This window comes from Perca flavescens, chromosome 2 (genome assembly GCF_004354835.1).
Source record: "Perca flavescens isolate YP-PL-M2 chromosome 2, PFLA_1.0, whole genome shotgun sequence".
NCBI classification, from domain to species: Eukaryota; Metazoa; Chordata; class Actinopteri; order Perciformes; family Percidae; genus Perca; species Perca flavescens.
The window spans coordinates 1691586-1712144 of NC_041332.1; the positions used below are offsets into that span (position 1 = coordinate 1691586).

The 20559-nt window shown below is 40.4% G+C and overlaps 1 protein-coding gene across 1 annotated transcript in view; it reads left to right on the forward strand.

The window, feature by feature from the left end:
* Positions 1-20559, forward strand: part of LOC114570142 (NACHT, LRR and PYD domains-containing protein 12-like) — a 66209-nt gene extending 45650 nt beyond the window's left edge. The window contains exons 6-10 of the mRNA XM_028600388.1: positions 3387-3560; positions 4272-4445; positions 9545-9718; positions 9966-10012; positions 19552-20559. Coding sequence (XP_028456189.1) covers positions 3387-3560; positions 4272-4445; positions 9545-9718; positions 9966-10012; positions 19552-20084 — 1102 coding nt within the window. The 3' untranslated portion in view covers positions 20085-20559. The remainder of the gene's footprint in view (positions 1-3386; positions 3561-4271; positions 4446-9544; positions 9719-9965; positions 10013-19551) is intronic.

Below are 20559 nucleotides of genomic sequence, written 5' to 3' on the forward strand. Positions count from 1 at the left end.
TGACAGAGGTGAAACAACCTCTGGATGAGATGTACATACATCTGTCTGTCAAAGCTGGGGGTGACATACACATCAACACACAGCATGAGGTCAGGCAGATTGAGACAGTGAAGACAGCAGTTACAGAGACAACAATTACACCTTGTGACATGTTCAAACACCCCTCTGGAGAAGACAGACCCATAAGAACAGTGCTGACCCAGGGAATCGCAGGAATTGGAAAAACATTTCTTGTGCACAAATTTGTGTTGGACTGGTGTAAAAGAGAAACCAATCAAGATGTGCATCTCATTTTCCCCTTCACCTTCCGCGAGCTGAATTCATGGAAGGGAGAGAAGGTATGTTTGGCAGAGCTCATTCATGAATGTATCTGGGAGACCAGAGACATCAAGGAAGAAGCTCTCAATCACATCTTTACAGCTCTGCAGTCATCAGGAAACACCAACTTTGACAGGAGTGAATTCAAACTTCTGTTTGTTTTGGACGGACTGGATGAGAGCCGGCTTGATCTGGACTGCTCCACCAATAAAAACAAGGCAGTTAAAATTGATGTGACAGCGCGGACCTCAGTGGACAAGCTGCTGACGAACCTCATCAAGAAGAAACTGCTTCCCTCTGCTCGCCTCTGGATAACCACACGACCTGCAGCAGCCAATCAGATCCATTCTGATTTTGTAGACATCAGAACAGAGGTCAGAGGGTTCTATGACCCACAGAAGGAGGAGTACTTCAGGAAGAGATTCAGAAATGAAGAGCCGGCCAGCAGAATCATCTCCCACATCAAGACATCACGAAGCCTCCACATCATGTGCCACATCCCGGTCTTCTGCTGGATCACTGCTACAGTTCTGGAGGGAGTGATGAAAACCAGAGAGGGAGGAGAACTGCCCAAGACCCTGACTGAGATGTACGCGGAATTCCTTGTGTTTCAGATTCATCAGACAAAAGAGAAGTATGACCAAAAAAAGTGCATTCAATGCATTGAGTCATTAGCAAAACTGGCTTATCGTCAGTTGGAAATGGGCAACCTGATCTTCTACGAGAAAGATCTAGAAGAGAGTGGCATTGACATCAGTGGAGCCTCGGTGTGCTCAGGAGTGTTCACAGAGATCTTCAAAGAGGAAAGTCAGAGAAAGAATGGCAAAAAAAAGATGTTTAGCTTCGTCCATCTGAGTGTTCAAGAGTTTCTGGCAGCTCTTCATGTAGAGAGGGCAGTCATTAACAGAAAAAAGAATGTGATGTTTGGGCAAAGTTTCTTCAAAAAAGTGTGGAAAGTTTTCAGCAGAACATCTACAACAGAGGTCCACAGGTTTGCTATTGACAAGACCTTACAGAGTTCAAATGGCCACCTGGACTTGTTCCTTCGCTTCCTCCTGGGTCTTACTCTGCGGACCAATCAGGATCTCCTCAAAGACCTGTTTGCTCAGATAGGAAGTAGCTCACAGACGAACCAGAAAACGGTCAACTACATCAAGAAGAAGATCAGTAAGAATCTATCTCCAGAGAAAAGCATCAATCTGTTCCACTGTCTGAATGAACTTAATGATTGTTCTCTAGAGGAGGAGATCCAACAGTACCTGAGTTCAGGAAGTCTCTCCACAGATGAACTGTCTCCTGCTCAGTGGTCAGCTCTGGTCTTCATCTTACTGTCATCAGAAAACACTCTGACCGTGTTTGACCTGAAGAAATACTCTGCTTCAGATGAGGCTCTTCTGAGGCTGCTTCCAGTGGTCAAAGCCTCCAACAAAGCTCTGTAAGTAAATTGATTACTGACGATTAGGGCTGCAACTATCGATTCTTTTTGTAATCGATTAATCTAGCACTTTATCGATCGATTAATCGGATAGTTTTTTTTGCATTTGCACAACCCAAACTAGGGAAAAAATAAACATTTTCGGAAAAAAACATTTGTATTGCCTACATTGCTTACAATATCATCTCTCAAAAAACTAAACATAGTAAGTGCATTTAAGTCCCATATTACATTGTTTTTCAAGAATGTTTTTTTTTTTCAAATGATATCAACCTCAAACTAAGGCATACATTAAACATACACAAACATTACATTAAGTTTTGCAACTTAACTTTCAGAACTACAAGTTTCAACTTGACTGATCTGTATGTAGGCCTATATGTAAATATTAGTTATACTCAACCTATTTTCATTTATATATTTGATTATAATGTCACACAGCTCTGTTACACTTATGCTATTAGGTCGTTGCTCAGCCATTTCTCCAGAGAGAGAGAGAGAGAGAGAGATGCGCAACAATCAGCTGTTTTTCCGAAGGGATAGTCAACGCATCAGCTCTTTAGATCAGATCGTGGTCACCACTACGTATTTTCTTGTCTTTGTTTTTGGTAGTTGTTGTGTTTGGTGTAGTTTCATCGTCCATACGACTCTGTGATGTACTTTTGTCGGTCCGCTTCGTGGAATGGATGATTAAGTTAGACTCCATGTTTTCTTTTTTTGAGATGCTAAAGCACTGAAGTCGTGCTATTATTGTGGTAAGTTAGTTTGATTTTGCAGTAGACACACTGTACAGAGTTTTAGTTTTAATTACGTTTGAACTGATTCCAAACTTTGGACACTTTCTGTCGTTTTCTCCAGCCTGTCTCTTCTCTTAGCCCCTCGCTATTTACGCTCTGGCATGCGTCGCCAGCAGAGACTGAACCGCGTCTGTGCAACAGTAATAATGCTCCGTGCGGAAACACTGTGCGGAGTTGGTGTACAGAGAGTAGAGGAGGGGGACTAATACAGAACCTTGAAGGATCCCATTGTGAGTGGACAAGGTTCTGAAACAGATTCTCTCAAAGTTACCTGGTAGGTGCGGTCTTTGAGGTAAGATGAGAGCAGAGAGTGTGCAGAAACTGAGACAGCTCCTGAAGGGTGAAAATTAGGTTCTGGTGGTTAACCGTTTCAAATGCAGCAGGAAGGTCCAGAAGGATGAACACAGAGGGGAGAGAGACTGATCTAGCAGTTTCAAGCCACTCAGTGACAGGAAGGAGGGCAGTTTTAGTTGAGTGGCCTGCCTTAAAACAAAAAAATGGTTGGGATCAAAAAGGTTGTTCTGTTGAACATAAGAACAGAGCTGGTTGAAGATAGCACGCTTGAGTGTTTTGGAGAAAACGGAAGAAGAGAGACAAGACTGTTGTTGTTAACTTCAGACAAGGTCAGTGTGGCAGAGAAGGGTCACTCTCGCTTGAGAGTCCAGGAAACAGCCGGTTGACAAGGTGGTGATAATAAGATGAGTGAGAAAAGGGTGACCCAAATCTTTCACAAGGTGTTTTCATTTCTCTTTTCCTGGTAGCTACCTTAATATAAGAGTAAGTCATATCAAATACAGATAAACATGTTTGCACTTATGTTCTGTTCATGTGTTTAGGCTGAGTGGCTGTCATCTGTCAGAGCGAAGCTGTGAAGCTCTGTCCTCAGTTCTCAGCTCCGAGTCCTCTAGTCTGAGAGAGCTGGACCTGAGTAACAACAAACTAAAGGATTCAGGAGGGAAGCTGCTTTCAATTGGACTCAAGATTCCAAACTGTAAACTGGAGACCCTCAGGTCAGAAATAATAAACCTGTAAAGGGTGAACCAGATCTGTCACACAGTGTTTTAATTTTTCTTCAGTTAACCACTTTATTTTATGATAATGGTAATGCCTACCTAAACATAAGTGTAATTAATATAAAATACAAACATATTATTATATACATATTTTTTAGGCTGAGTGGCTGTAACCTGTCTGAGAGAAGCTGTGAAGCTCTGTTCTCAGTTCTCAGCTCAAAGTCCTCTGGTCTGAGACAGCTGGACCTTTGTAACAACAACCTGAAGGATTCAGGAGGGAAGCTGCTTTCTACTGGAGTGAAGAGTCAACACTGTACACTGCAGACTCTCAGGTCAGGAATAATAAACCTGTAAAGGGAGAACTTGATCTGTCACATGGTGTTTTCATTTTCCTTCAGCCAGTTAACCATTTTTCTTTGATAGTAGTAATGCCTGCCTACATATAAGTATAAGTAATAGATAGAAATGTTTTTACATATGTACCTAACATATTTTTAGGCTGAGTGGCTGTAACCTGTCAGAGAGAAGCTGTGGAGATCTGTCCTCAGTTCTCAGCTTAGAGACTCAGACTTATTTTTTATTCCATTAATAACTGTCTGATTCTTTATTATTATTATTTTTACCTCAGTAAGGACAACCTTAGAAATGTGATGCATTATCGGTGACAGAAATCATATGTGTTTGTCTTTATCACAAACTCTTCTTCAGGCTGAGTGGCTGTAACCTTTCAGAGAGAAGCTGTGAAGATCTGTCCTCAGTTCTCAGCTCAGAGTCCTCTAGTCTGAGAGAGCTGGACCTGAGTAACAACGACCTGAAGGATTCAGGAGTGAAGCTGCTCTCTGCTGGACTGGAGAGTCAACACTGTAAACTGGAGACTCTCAGGTCAGGATTCAGCTTCTGTTAAACAAATAACCCTTTAAATGTTGCTTGATATACAAGGTAATGCATGTTAAAAGATACCCAACATCTTTCAGCGAATTGTTTTGATTCACTCTCACGTCAGGATTCAGCTTCTCTTAAACAAATAACCCTTTAAATGTTGCTTGATATACAAGGTAATGCGTGTTAAAAGATACCCAACATCTTTCAGCGAATTGTTTTGATTCACTCTCACTGCTTTCATCATCAGCAGCATGCAGCTATTTCCATCCAACAAGCTCTGATAAACCCACTGTACACTTCCTGCCCAGCAGCCAACAGCAGACAGACACAGTTAGACACTAGCTGGTAAAGAAAGTTCAACATGTAGCAGCTTAAGAGCTAAATATGTTTCTTAAGGGTTTGTGGAGACTTAGCCAATTTTTTTAGCCTCAGAACTCTGTATTATTTATTTTATTACATTTATATAGCGCTTTATCATAGACACTCAAAGCGCATTTGGGGGGAGGGGGTGGGGACTGCTCTCTAACACCACTAATGTGTAGCACCCACCTGGGTGATGCACATACAACGCCTTACGACGCTTTTAGTGGTGGGGGAAACCGGAGAACCCAGAGGGAACATGCAAACTCCACACAGAAAGGCCTGGATTTGAACCCAGAACCTTCTTGCTGTGAGGCCACAGCACTAACCACTGGGCCACCGTGCTGCCCAGTAGTAAGGCTATTGTTGTCAATGTCCACATGGATATTAAAATCACCTACAATAAGTACTTTGTCTGATTTAAGGACTACACATGATAAAAACTCTGAGAATTCAGATAAAAATTCAGAATACGGACCTGGAGCTCGGTAGACAACAACAAATATAATTGGCTGTACTGATTTCTGTGTTGGATGTTGAAGATTAAGAACAAGGCTTTCAAAAGAGTTATAATTTAGTTTAGGTTTAACATTTTTTAACAGGCTTGAATCAAATATGGCTGCAACTCCCCCTCCTCGGCCTGAGCCTCTAGGAATTTGAGTATTAATATGACTGGGAGGAGTCGCTTCATTTCGACTAATATATTCTTCATGGCCCAGCCAGGTTTCAGTAAGACAGAATAGATCAATTTGATTATCAGATATTAATTCATTTATTAGTACTGTTTTAGAAGACAGAGATCTGATATTTAGTAATCCACATCTAATTTTCCTATCCTTTTCTATCATTGCAGTGGTAGTTTTAATTCCAATTAGGTTGTTAAGTATTGCCCCTCTCTTGGTTACCTTTGATTTAACTGATCTTAGTCGAGGAACAGACAGCGTCTCATTTTCTTTTGGGACAGGCTGTGGCTGGCGTGAACTGGATGCTAAATTGACTATGTTTGCAGTCAACTTCTTATTACTTAGGGGCTTCACCACTTTGTATGGTCTGTTGTTGATTATAATTGGAATAGTACTAGTACTACATGTTACTGGAATAGCACTAGTACTACATGTTACTGGAATAATACTAGTACTACATGTTATCCTGCAGAAAACATTTTCAGATTCATCCACTTGTATAGTGCTATCAGGATCAATACCTGGGGGACATGAATCTGTGATATTTTCAACAGAATGTCAATACTTGCCTTTCAGTGTGGTCGTTATGTTGTCAGGTGGCGCTATGACTTTAAGTAAATATCGGCCGTTATTTGTCCTCAGGGTTGGAGTCTTATGAATCGTGAAAAGTTTCGAGGTAATCGGACAACGTACACTCAAGTTACACCCACTTCTTGTTTCGGCGGCGAAATGCACAAAATGGCTGCCCCCCCGTCCAAGTTTTTCTTTTAATAACTTTTCATCGTTAAGGTGTTGAGATGGTTCAGACCAAATTTGAAGTCCATTGGATGAAATCTCTAGGAGGAGTTTGTTAAAGTATAGCACATATAGTTTTGGGCCTACTTCCTGTTGCCACTAGGGGGCGCTATGACAGTAAGTAAATGTCGGCCTTTATTTTTCCTCAGGGTTGGACTCTTATGAATCCTGAAAAGTTTTGAGCCAGTTGGTCAATGAACTCTCGAGTTACACCCACTTCCTGTTTCGGCGGCAAAACGCACAAAATGGCCGAAACTTTGAAATCAAAATGGCGGACTTCCTGTTTGTTTAGGGTATGGCTCTAATGACGTTTTTTGTACCTCTTGACATGTTACATATGTGTACCAAGTTTCGTGAGTCTACGTTAAACGCACTTCAGGGGCTCAATTCTTTTAACTTTCTAGGGGGCGCTAGCGAGCCATTTTTGTGCGGCTATTCGCGAAACCCTTAAAATACGTAAATTTTCACCAGACTTGATGCGACCGCCAAAGTTGGTGAGTTTTTGAATATACTAAGCCCCTCAAAAAGGCAATTCATTTGACGGGAAAAAGAAAGAAATTAAAGCTGCAAGCAGCAATGACGGGCCATCGCTTCTTGCCCCTGGGGGTACTGGCAAATGCAACATCACATGTAGACCACACATTCAAGTTTCATGTAAATCGGAATAACTTTTGCCAAGATACAACCGTTCATGTTTCGAAACCCACCTACAGGAAGTTGTTCCTCCATAACTTGCGCATCGTGTTAGCTATCAAAATTGGGGGTCACGAGGGTCCACCGAGTCTATATCCAAGTTTTCGTGCAGATTGGACTCACGGCCCAGGAGGAGTTAGACCAAGTATGTTTCCCATATATCGCAATGTGAATAATTAATAAAAGAAATTCTCACAGCGCCATCTAATGGCCGATTCACTCTAAATTTGGCATGGATGCTCATGCCCTATTCGGAAAAACTGTGTCATGTTTGGTGTCAATCGGAATAAATCTTGGTAAGGTATGCAACTTCCTGTTTCGACAGTCCCCTACAGGAAGTTGGTCCTCTGTAACTTGCGCATTGTGTTAGCTATCACAATTATTTTGATAACTTTTAGTCACGATAGTCCATCGAGTCCATATCCAAGTTTTCGTGCAGATTGGACTCACGACCCAGGAGGAGTTAGACAAATTAGGTTTCCCATATATCGTGATGTGGCTAATTACAAAACAAAATTCTAATAGCGCCATCTAATGGCCGATTCATTATAACTTTGGCATGGACGCTCATGCCCCTATGCGGAACATCTGTGTCATGTTTAGTGTCAATCGGAATAAATCTTGGTAAGATACGCAACTTCCTGTTTCGACAGCCCCCTACAGGAAGTTGGTGCTCTGTAACTTGCGCCTTGTGTTAGCTATCAAAACTCTTTTGATAACTTTTTGTCACGTGGGTCCACCGAGTCTATGTGTATATTTTTGTGCAGATGGGACTCACATACTCTAGGAGGAGTTAAAAAAAGTAGGTTTCGCATAAAGCAAATTTGCTAAATTAATTTTAAAAATGACAACAGCGCCATCTAAAGGCCGATTGTCACCATATTTGGCACACAGCCTCAGTAGCACATGAGGAACAACTGCACTAAGTTTTGTGTCCATTGGAATAGCCGTTGACAAGATACAACCGTTTCTGTTTCCACACCCACCTATAGGAATTTGGTCCTCCTTAACTTGTGCACTGTGTTAGCTCTGAATATTCTTTTGATAGGTTTTTTTCATGAAGGTCCTCCGTGTTGACTTGCAAGTTTTCGTGCCGATCAGACTCACGTCCCAGGAGTAGTTAGACAACGTAGGCTTCCCATATATCAATATTTTGCTGATTAATAAAAAAAAATTAAAACAGTGCCATCTAATGGCCGATTGCCACCAACTTTGGCACAGATGCTAAACCGGCCATGAGGAACAACCTTGTCAAGTTTCGGGGCAATGCAAATAATTGTTGCCACGATAAGGCAACTTCATGTTTAGACAGGAAGTTGCTATAACTTGCGCATTTTTTGAACTATCAAAATTCTCTGGAAACTTTTCGTCATGAGGGTCAACAGATACTACCTGCAAAGATTCAAAAAGATTGAAATCACGGCCTTGGACGAGTTCGACAGAATGTAAAACACCTGAAAAATGCATAATTAAAAATGCCACCTTCCGGTTGGGCGGAGCTAATAAAGGTAAATGGGAAATATGTCCGCAATTATTAGAGCAATATATGTATTAAATCTGGTGATGATCGGAGCAACTATGTCCATGTTAAGGCCTTCCATGCCTTAGGGGGCGCTATGGAGCCCGCTTAGAGGTATGGCTCAAATCGCTGTACAGTCATGCAAAGCTCCCAGGTGTTTATGTGTGCGACAATTTTTGTGAGTTTTCGTATATATTGAGGCCGTCAAAAATGTGCCCAAGTGCTAAATCCAATTAGGGGGCGCTATAGAGCAACCGTACCACTCCCAAGCCTAAATGTGTATTCAGATGAAAGATTTTAATATTCTGCAAATGGCTGCAAAAGTTTGAGAGTTTTTGTGCATCCTAAAGTCCTCAAACATGTGTTCATAAAATGAAGATTTTTTCACGAAAACCAATATTTCAGATATTTTAGAATTTTGTAATTTTTTCTAAAAATAGCACCATAGATTTCAAGAGGAGATCTATGTTCCCTCAAAAGTTGGTATATTAACTTATTACTTTTGTCGTAATTAATGCGCACGTTAGGGGGCGCTATGGAGCCCCCTGGCAACGCCCGAGCCCAATTACTACAATACTTTGCAATTTTCACCAGTTATGACGTGTGCAAATTTTTGTGAGTTTTTGTGCATACTAACTCCCTCAAAAATGCAACAAAGGACTCGGAAAAATAATAACAATCTGACGAAAAACAATAGGTTCCTTCGCACTTTCAGTGCATGGCACCGTTGGGCCACTTTCCCTGTCGGCGCTCGGGCCCTAATTACTTTGTGTTAAATTCTGGTGGCATTTGACTGTTTAGCAACATTGTATTTCAAAGAAGTGGACTGATTAGACAATTTAACATGTAGCTAAAATTTGGAAATTTACACTGAAGAAAAAAGATATGATGAAAATGAATTCATTATTATTATTATTGTAAATTCAAGTTTTTTTTTTTTTTTTTTTTTTTTTGTGTGTGTGTGTGTGTGTGTGTGTGTGTGTGTGTGTGTGTGTGTGTGTGTGTGTGTGTGTGTGTGTGTGTGTGTGTGTTTCTGTTTCTGTGTCCAGTTTGTCAGGCTGTCTGATCACAGAGGAAGGCTGTACTTTTCTGGCCTCAGCTCTGAGCTCCAACCCTTCCCATCTAAGAGTGCTGGACCTGACCTACAATCATCCAGGAGACTTGGGAGAGCGGCTGCTTTCAGCTATACGTGAGGATCCACACGGCAGACTGGACACTCTAAAGTATGAACAGACAGCAGAGCTCGCTGTTGGTTCACAGTGTGTACCAGCAGCTCTGGTGATAACAGTGAAGAATCTCAACTCCTATTAATAAGTTACATTCTTATTGGAGCACTTTGATGATGTCTTGATTATGTTGGATGTTTAGAGTTAATATTTGACATTAAAAACCTGAGATCTTTGATATATTTTGAAGATGAGGTATGACAAAGCCTTTGAAGGTTCACTCTGACTTTGTTTCTTCCTCCAGGCTGGATCATTGTGGAGAGCAGAGGCTGAAACCTGGTCTGAGGAAGTGTGAGTGTGCTTTTACTTTGATTCATAAAAACATGGTACAAGAGCTTTCAGTAGAATTAGTATTGTGTTATTTTTTTCCATTGCTAACAAGCATTAGTTAAAATGGAAGTCACATTGTCAAAACTATTCATACAGAGAAACAAAAGTCACAAACTGTGGATAATTTTTCATTGCTTTAACATAAAATGCAGTCAATAACCACATTTTCCTAAAATCCTTAAACTCTTTTCTCATGCAGACTGACCACTGGTTACCAGAACCTTGTAGAATAGATTAAACTGTAGAAAAGTTACTATACGGCATTTCAGAATGTTTGTAAACAATAGGCACCAAGATACTTCCGGGTGGCAGAACGCGAGCGGCTTCTACGGACCAACTGAAGAGATCCAGTCGGCTACTGTAAACCGTTACATTGTTACAAACGTTGTTGATAAAAGTTGAAACGATGACGAAAATGTGTTGTGTTTGGGGTTGCGCCGCCAGATATACAGCACAAGGTGTAGGGTTTTATCAATTTCCTTCAGAAAAAAGTAAATTTATCCAGTGGAACCTGTGGGTGAGGAGGTTAAAGCGAGTGGACATCGTCAAAAGTAGCGCTACAGAGAAGAGACTACCTGGTGGCCTGGTGGCGGAGTAGCCACTTCTAACGTGGCAGACTGGGAACCAAACCTCCATCATCGTGTTTGTGGAAGACAGTTTCTCACAGGTAATGTATAAAATGTTTGGTTTGGTTGTCTTTGAGTAATTTACCAAAACATAATGGCTAGCCTGCTAGCTAACGTCAGCACTAGTTTTGGCAGTGCTAGCTAGCGTTTGCCCAGCTGTAAAGAAACAGCCACAGCTACACAGCTGATGGCTAGAACTAGCTGTCAGCGTCATGACTTGGCTCCATCAATATGCTTTCACAGTGCAAGATCAAGTTAAATGTCTAAATGCAAGGGCAACAGAGCTGAAAGCTTGCAGTCTTTCTGAATGTAGTGCAAGCAAACTAAATTTGGACTAACGTTTTGTCAAGTGTTTGTTTACGCTGTAAAGAAGACCGCAAGCTTTTACTGAACAACAGCGCCCCCTTTTGTCCTAAGTCTGCTGTTCTGTGCAGTTTTTAAAGGATGAAACGTGAACTGCCCTACTCTATTAAAATGAAATGTTGTAGCCTACATTATAGAGGGTACATTTTTTAAAATTAAGGTCTAGGGCCAGGCTAACAAACAGCAGTGTTCGTTGTAAAGTTTGCTTTGTTAGGCCTAACTTGAAGTCTCCAGTGTCCATAATTGAAGTAACATTTGGTAAAAAATAGTATCTTAAGAGCACATGCTTAAATGGTTATATGTTTATAATGCAGGTTGTCCGAACCCTGACCCCAACCACCCTGACTTTGCTCCTTCACAACACCTGGGACCTTAGTTAGCCGATCCAACCGCATCTACTAAGAAAGCAGCAGATAAACAGGGTCGGTACCATCAAGCAGTGAAAAGGAGACAGCTTTATTCTGTAGCTGAACCAGGACCAGAACCAGAGATTGTTCCTGACATAGAAGACAACCAGGAAAAAGAAGGGGACAACCAAGACAATGGGGGACAATGTCATATGTGTAAAATGCTACAGCAAGGAGGGAGGATATCAGATGAAGAGATCAGTGGTAAGTCTGGCTTTTACAGTAACATTAATCCAGGCAATCAAGTGATGGCAGATAGAGGTTTTCTGATAGGTGACCACCTGGCTAGGCTTGGTGCCACACTCGTCATGCCTCCATTCTTGAAGGGGACAAAGCAGCTACCTGGGTGTGATGTTGAGAGGGCCCGCCAACAATCAGCATTGCGTATTCATGTGGAGAGAGCTATTGAACGGATCAAGATCTTTAGAGTTCTGAAAAACACACTCCCTCTGACCATTGTTCCTCTCTCCAGTGACATATTGACTGTCTGTTTTGCTCTAAGTAATCTTAGACCTAAACTTATTAAATAATACTGCTACCAGACTTTGATTACTTAACTCTGTGTCGGCTGGTTTTGGTGAACAGTACCCTGTATCTCCTACCAGAGGGAAAGAGGTTGAACAGTTTGTGACCATGATGTGAGGGGTCTGCATTGGGTCCTATTGTTCTTTTTTCTTTTTTTCTGTTTTAAGATAAATATGTATGTACATCTTTAATAAATGTCCATTATCTTTGTACACAATTTTACTTGGTTTCATTGTCATGTTCTTTCCCCCTTAATGCCATACCTAGAACTTGCCTAATCCACAACTGGATAAACAGCACCTCTCCTAACATAGCTAGTAAGGTATTATTCATTTGTGGAGCATAGAGGTACACAAAGATTTTTGCAACATTCAATAAACATTTATTAGGTAAGTTTTGTCTCTTTTTTTAACATTAATCAACATTAAAACAATGTATTGTTATATATACATATACTAGATGAGAAATATACAAATATGGTGGCCGATGAGCTCAGTTGGTAGAGCAGGCGCACATGTAGAGGTTTAATCTTTGATGCAGAAGGTCCAGGGTTTGAATCTGACCTGTGACGGTTTTCATGCATGTCTTCCCCCCTTGGTCCCCCTTTCTTAAAGGCAGAAATGCCCCAAAAATCTAAAAAAATAACACATATATATATATATATATATATATATATATATATATATATATATATATATATATATATATATATATATATATATATATATATATATATATATATATATATATATATATATATATATATATATATATATATATATATATATAAACAAATATAATTTACATAGAAGTAATTCAATTCAATTTTATTTATAGTATCAAATCATAACAAGAGTTATCTCGAGACACTTTACAGATAGAGTAGGTCTAGACCACACTATAATTTACAAAGCCCCAACAATTCCAACAATTACAGTAATTCCCTCAAGAGCAAGCAGTGCGACAGTGGCGAGGAAAAACTCCCTCTTGGGAAGAAACCTCGGACAGACCCAGGCTCTTGGTAGGCGGTGTCTGACGGGCCGGTTGGTGGTGTGATGAACAGTGGCGATAATAGTCACATTAATAATGGAACAGTGACTGGATGCAGCGGGAAGCTGCAGGGTTCAGCAGGAAGCAGCATGACATTGTAGGGCACCGCTGAGCTCGGCAGGGAGTGCAGCAGGACCACGGCGACAGCTGGAACCAGGATCTTGGTGCCAACGTTCTCCAAGGAAATACGCTGGGGGAAAAAACATAAGGACTCCGGGGAGTAAACTCCCCAGAAGCTAGTATTAGTAACAAGCATTTCTGGGACTGGATACACACAAATAGTAATAGTAATAGAAAGGGAGAGGAGAGAGCAGCTCAGTGTGTCAGAGGAAGGAAGTCCCCCGGCAGTCTAGAACTATAACAGCGTAACTATAACAGCGTAACTAAGAGAGACAGGTCATAAGGAGAGGTAGCTTTTTCAGGCTTAGAACTCTCCCCCTGCCGGATCGGGCTTGGCTGGCCTGTCTCCCTCTACTTTGTTATGTATTATTAATCTAACAATTATGAAGAGAAGCAGGTGGGCCAGTTAGGTGAACACTGCAACTCCTCACTCCCTAACTATAAGCTTTATCAAATAGAAGAGTTTTAAGTTCATTCTTGAAAGCGATTACAGTTTCTGCCCCCCGAACCCAGATTGGGAGCTGGTTCCATAGGAGAGGAGCCTGGTAGCTGAAGGCTCTTGCTCCCATTCTACTTTTAGAGACTCCAGGTACCACCAGTAATTCTGCATTCTGGGAGCGCAGTGCTCTAGTGGGACAATAGGGTATTAGGAGCTCTTCTAGATACTGTATGATGGTGCTAGACCATTTAGAGCTTTGTAGGTCAATAGAAGGAAGTACTAAGTGTTAGTGCTGTACATATTCATGTCTGCATTATCTATCATCTGCCACATAGCCACTGTTTTGTCTTTCTTTTGATGCCAAATGACTGTATCACCCTGACTTCTTTCCATTTTCTTCTGAAGGAGTTCTGGGATAACGTGTGTTTCAACAAACACTTTAGTTTGGTGCAACAAATTAGTGATATGATCTTCATCTCGTGACACATTGACAATGACAAGTCCAGGCTCTGTTCAAATAACAAAGTTGCACTGGGTACAGTTGGTCACTAGCATTTGTGTTTGTACCTGATCATAATACTGGTGTGCCTTCTTCAGATTGCCATAGGTATCTAAGCAAAAAGTTGGATCTTGGATATGTAGGATCTCAATAGCGCACAAGTCCTTGTATTTGTAAGGGCATTTAATTTCCAGAACTGCGTCTCCATGACAGTCACATGTTGAGATCCCATCAGGTGATGCTGCAAGGAATGGGTAAGGCTGGGAGATGACAAGGCCTGTAGGTTTCAAAACAAAGTTTGTGTGTACTGTTGTCATGTGCCGATAAAACTCATCTCTTGCAGTGTCTTCATGCTCAGTCCCCCATTTTACTGAAGGGATGTGGGAGATGCTCTTGGTATCATACTGCATGATGGTCCTTACAGCTGAAGCTCCATCTGTTTTGCGTCTGATGACCCTGTGGATGTTGCTGGCAGTCAATCTTCCTCTTCTCTGAGCACTCCAAAGGTGTGACCGGGACTGAGCAACAGTTACTTGAGACAGATTGTCAATCTGTGCCTTAGTGGGAATGGCATCGTTGATTATAGTCTGTGGAGAGCAATTGTCAACATTAGTTAGTCTCGCTAATCTGTATGGGAGTTGTGGGTAGTCTCCAGCATCCTCTGATTCTGAAGCGGTGTCGTTGTCACTGCTGTCCCTGACTAAAACTGCTGCAGTGGGCAGGATCTCTCTCAGCTCTGCAAAGGCTTCAATGGCAAACAGTAGAGCAACAATACAGCCATTTCTACTGACACAAAACCAGGGTTTGTACTTTTCTTCTTTGATCCACTGTCCTGGAGCCACTGTGGCAGCGACCAAAGCAAAAGGACTTGATTCTGACAGATCATGCTGCTTGATGTTGGACATGATCACAAACAAAATAGTTATAAGCCTCTAGTGACTTATAGGCTCGCAAAGCCTCACCTGTACAAGGGTCTGGAGTGTTAATCAGGTAATTAAAAAGGTCAAGATACTGAACGGAGCAATTTATAAGCATCAGCAGCATACCAGCCATCAACTAGATTGTATGGATCTGGCAAAGACAGAATCTGATCTTCAAATGAGAGCTTCAGTTTACTAATGTACCTATTGGAATCAGATTTGTCCAACTGAAAAACATATGCAGAAAGATTAGACATATTTCATGTAAAAAACGTTCTGTCTCCCTCAGTCTGTCTCTGAAAGCAACTGCCTGCTTTCTTTCTGTCTGACTTGCTGCTCCTGCCTGTCTTTGGGCTCCCTCTCACTTCTCTATTCTGCTTTGCTCCGTCAGGTCTCTAGTGTTCAATATCAAAAAAAGTGGTTCTGTTAAATTGCAGAGTAACTGGAAGAATGTGCAAACAACCAATATAAAAACTGCCAAGAGGAAATCTTAATGATCCCCTAAATTATATGATTCATCCAACGTTTACCTTTCTGCTGCCAACCCTGCTTGCTCTTCAACTCTTCAAAACTGTCCATCTACAAAATCATAGCAGAGCATAATTATCTTCAGCTGGGGAAATTCGAGACTAATATTAGTAAACGTAAGGTCTCTTTTGAAGATCAGACTCACTGCCAGTCACTCCCTGAAGTAAAAGTATTATACAAGGAAGAGACTGTCATGTAGCCTACTGATCAAATGTCAATGGAAAAAATAGGAAAAGCAAAACATAGCTAGTTGTGTGTGTACCACATTGGTTTCATCATCACCGTGAGTTTAGTTTGAGTGCTGACAGCGCTAGCTACAGCGCGCTATCCATTTCACCGTCAAAAGCTCGTCTGTGCCATCCGATCCGAGCAACAGAAAATGATCATAGCCTTTTTAGTTAGATAATAGGGAAATAGAACATCTACCAAAGCCTAACATAGTCAAACAGCAACAGTCACTTAAATAACTAGCTACTTAATAGTACGCTGAGGCTCATTTAAAAATGATGGTAGTAGAGTGTAGCTACATATGTAGCGCTCTACTACCATCTATGACCAAGGTTAAGCATTTCATTTTTTGCTATCTCCGGAATTAGTTAATCAGTCCCTCAATTATCATGTTAACTATGTCTGAATTTCCAGCATGTCTGTTTTTGAATCAACTTACCTGTTGAAATCTAAATTAGGCTACTGCTGATGGTGGGTCTCCCTTCCAAGCAATTTACTAGCGTTGCCATAGGAACGCTTCGGCTTTTGCCACCCGGAACAACGTCTATTATTGTTGTGACGTCATGGTGAATTGTCGTATATAGTGAAATGATTTAAGGCGCCCATATTATGCTCATTTTCAGGTTCATCACTATATTTTAAGGTTGTACCAGAATAGGTTTACATGGTTTAATTTAAAAAAACATCATATTTTTGTTGTACTGCACAGCTCTCTGTCACTGCTGCAGATCATCTTTTCACCTGGTCTCTGTTTTAGCTACAGAGTGAGACCTTTTTTCTCCTTCATCTTCTGTCCTATCTTTGATTGCACTCGCACATGTGCAGTAGCTCAGATGTCGATTATGTCAGCTAGCTCCATAGACAGTAAAAGAAAGGTTGTTTGTCCAACTTTGGTCAGTTACAAGGCAGGATTAGCTGGGAGACTTCTAAATGAGGGTGCACATGTAAGTAGTTATTTTGTAGATTATGGTGAAATTGTGTGTGTTGTAGCAGTGCTTTGCTATTGAGAACGAGGCGGTTAGCCAGCTCGTTTCAGCTTGTGACGTATAAGGCCAGGCAGATTTTGAACAGCTCACCAGGAGACTGAAGGCAGCACACATTCAGAAACCGTATCTCACTCAAAACAGCATGGATGGATTTTTTTCTTCATAATATAGGCACTTTAATATTGAATATTTATAGATAAATAACTGAATATTTCCTTGTTAAGTGTATGACATAATTCATCTTCCTTGGTGGACTGTGAGATTGCATGAGAACCAGAGAGCTCATAGAAATGGGGGAACTGACACAGTAATTGAACAAAGCTCTTGGTTTGTGTTATTACAGCAAGAATTCTAGCAGCAGCATTTTAATGAGTTGAAACTGTTTTATGGTCTTTTTGGGAACACCAGTTAGAAGCGCATTAGTAGTCTACCCTACAAGAAATAAAAGCGTGAATAATATATTCTAGATCTTGTTTGGACACAAAGTTTCTAATTCTTGCTATATTTTTGAAATGCCAGAAAGATAACTTAATTATAGCACTAAAAATGTTGAATGATTACACCAAGATTCTTGACTTGGGTATTCATTTTTAGTCCTCTCGAGTCAAGGTAAGTACAAATTGCAGCCTTCCTTTTTTATAGCCAAAGAGAATTATTTCGGTCTTCTCTTTATTTCATTATTAATTAGTTTTTGAAACCGTTTTAACAGTCTGTAGTGAGAAACTTCCTACTGGATGGCAGCAGCTCATATTCAACACAGTCTCACTCCCTACTTGTCAAATGTCTGATGCATGGTCAAGGACCCCTGGCGTCAACGGAACCCCTTTTGAAAAAGGGGGGTCCGTCAGACATATCACGTTAATGCCTCACCGTCTGATAAAGATGAAAGAAAAAACACGGCCCCTTAACTCTACATCTGTGGCAGTTTTGGTATTTTTAGCCCAATAACCGCTGTTTTAATCAATTTATTCACGAGATCTTATCACGGTATTAGGGTTTTGCTGTTTGAACCCAAAAGCAGACAAAACAGACAGTTTGAAGATTTTGAACAGTTTATTCAAAAGAAACTGGGAAAAGCAGCAAAACCTCTGACAGAGCAGGCAGTAGACATGGGCAGGGATGACGAGGCATGAACGGCAGGTGTGGCAGGTGAAGTATGGCGTCAGCAGGCAGGTCCAAAACACAGCAAAAACACGGTAGTTTCCCTCAGACCACAAAAAGACAGGATAAAAGCAGGTAAGGCAAAAACAGCAGTTCTCAAAAATAAGACGTAAGACTAGCTGTATGTTGCATCACCTACGTGACATGACTAAACAATCCAGTCCCGAACAGAGAGAAGCTGTTCAAGACTGCAAGACTGTGCGCTGATGAGCTACGGAAAATAGGTGAGTGATTAGGAATTGCCTGCAGCTGCACGTCATCCCAGGAGAGGCCGGCCCACACACTGCACTGTGAGGGAAAAACAAGACGAGGAGAGAGAGAGAAAAAGAAAGAGAAGCATCCAAAAAAAAACATTCAAACCCAGTCTTGTCACTTCCCCATTTGTGGCTTTGTGACACATGGTTTATATGGTTTTCTTTTAATGTCATTATTTCTGTCTATTTCAGCCAGGGCGGCTGGATTGCTTTGTTGTTTATTGATATTTAAAAAACTATAACGCTACATCAATCAAAAAAACGTTATCATGGTATTCATTTCCTTGTTTAAATAATATTATTTCGGTCTTATTACCAGTGAAATATTACAGTATGCTGTAAAACAGAACACTACGAAATGGGCCAAGCTGGGCGCATGCAAAGCCCATATCCCACCATGCAATGCAGGCATTCATATCAGAGAATCAGACAGCGATGAGTGGGTCTTTACCGACAGTATCGCGTCATTGTGTGTGTGTGTGTGTGTGTGTGTATATATATATATATGTGTATATATATATGTGTGTATGTATATATATATATGTGTGTATGTATATATATATATGTGTGTATATGTATATATGTATGTATATGTATATATATGTATATATATATGTGTATATGTATATGTATATATGTATGTATATATATATATATATATGTATATATATGTATATATATATATATATATATATATATATATATATATATATATGTGTGTGTATATATATATGTATATATATATATATATATATATATATATATATATATATATATATATATATATATATATATATATATATATATATATATATATATATATAATATATATATATATATAATCAGTGGTTATGTCACCAGCAGCAACACGTTGATCAGTTTTCTTCCAGTAAGCTATGCACCGTTATAGCGTTTAAAAAAATCAGCTGAAGACTCTGGAAGTGACGCAGCAATTACCGCTCATCATATGTGAAAAGTTTTTGTACGTTGTACGTGAGAATTTACACAATAAAAATACCAATAATGAAAAAACTGTTTTATTCTAAGCACTTTAAAACATGAAGTGAGATGAAATAAGATGTGGTGATGATGATGAGAGCGTGTGACCAAATACAGGAGAGTGTTTACATTAAAGCCTGTTTTGTTTTAACTTTTATTTTATTGTTGTGTGAATAACTGTTTTTTTTACATGGAAACATTTAAAAACAGAAGGAAGTTGAATTTAAAGCTTGTATATCTGCATTATATTCTCGTTTGAAAGATAATGCAAAGAGATGTTTCATTGTGAAGTTTTGATCTAATTAACAGTCAGTCTGTTCATAAAGCAACAAATAAACCATCAGGTGTGTTAGATGATAAACTGCTGCTGTGTTGTGTCTCGTTCTCTCAATCAGGGGCCTGTGAACTCACAGTGGACACAAACACAGTCAGCACAGACCTCAAACTGTCTGACAACAACAGCAAGGTGACAGCAGAGGACGGTAGGCAGCCATATCCTGACCATCCAGAGAGGTTTGACTACTGGTGGCAGCTGCTGTGTAGAGATGGTCTGACTGGTCGCTGTTACTGGGAGGTCGAGAGGAGCGGAGAGGTTCGTGTAGCAGTAAGTTACAGAGGAATCAGGAGGAGAGGAGGCAGTGAAGACTGCAGGTTTGGGGGGAATGATCAGTCCTGGTGTCTGAGGTGCTCTGATGGTGGTTACTCTGTCTGGCACAATAACAGAGAAACAGACCTCTCCATCTCCTCCTCCTCTGTCTCTGGTAGAGTAGCAGTGTATGTGGACTGTCCTGCTGGCTCTCTGTCCTTCTACACAGTCTCCTCTGACTCACTGATCCACCTCCACACCTTCAACACCACATTCACTGAAACCCTTTATCCTGGATTCTGGTTAGGGTGGCCTGGTTCAGTGTCTCTGTGTTCTGTGTAGGACAGAGAGTCTCCTCCTGTGCACAGAAACACACACTGCTGACCAACACACACAATCTCTCTGTAAATCAAACTCAACATTACAAGAGAACAAGACATTAAAGGAGTCACTAATATATACACTTTATAATAACCAACACTAATTAATGGGAAATTGATAGTTAAACTTTTGTTATTTTACTGTCAACAAACAATTAAATTATGATGTATAATGTTTACTAATAATTAGTATTAACTTAAGTTTAACTAGTAATTTAACATTTATTAGTGATGGTTATTATAAAAGTTTTTTTCAGGTTTTTGGGGCACTTCTGTGAGACTTTTTATTACATTTGTTTAAAAACTTAAGCAAAGATCATCTCTAAGTAAAGATAGGTCATCACACACAGCGCCAATGGTCTGAAACGGTACCCACTTCCTGTCTCCTAAAGGTGCGTGGCCTCGTTTGAAAGTGTAGTGAACGTCGTTTGGATGGA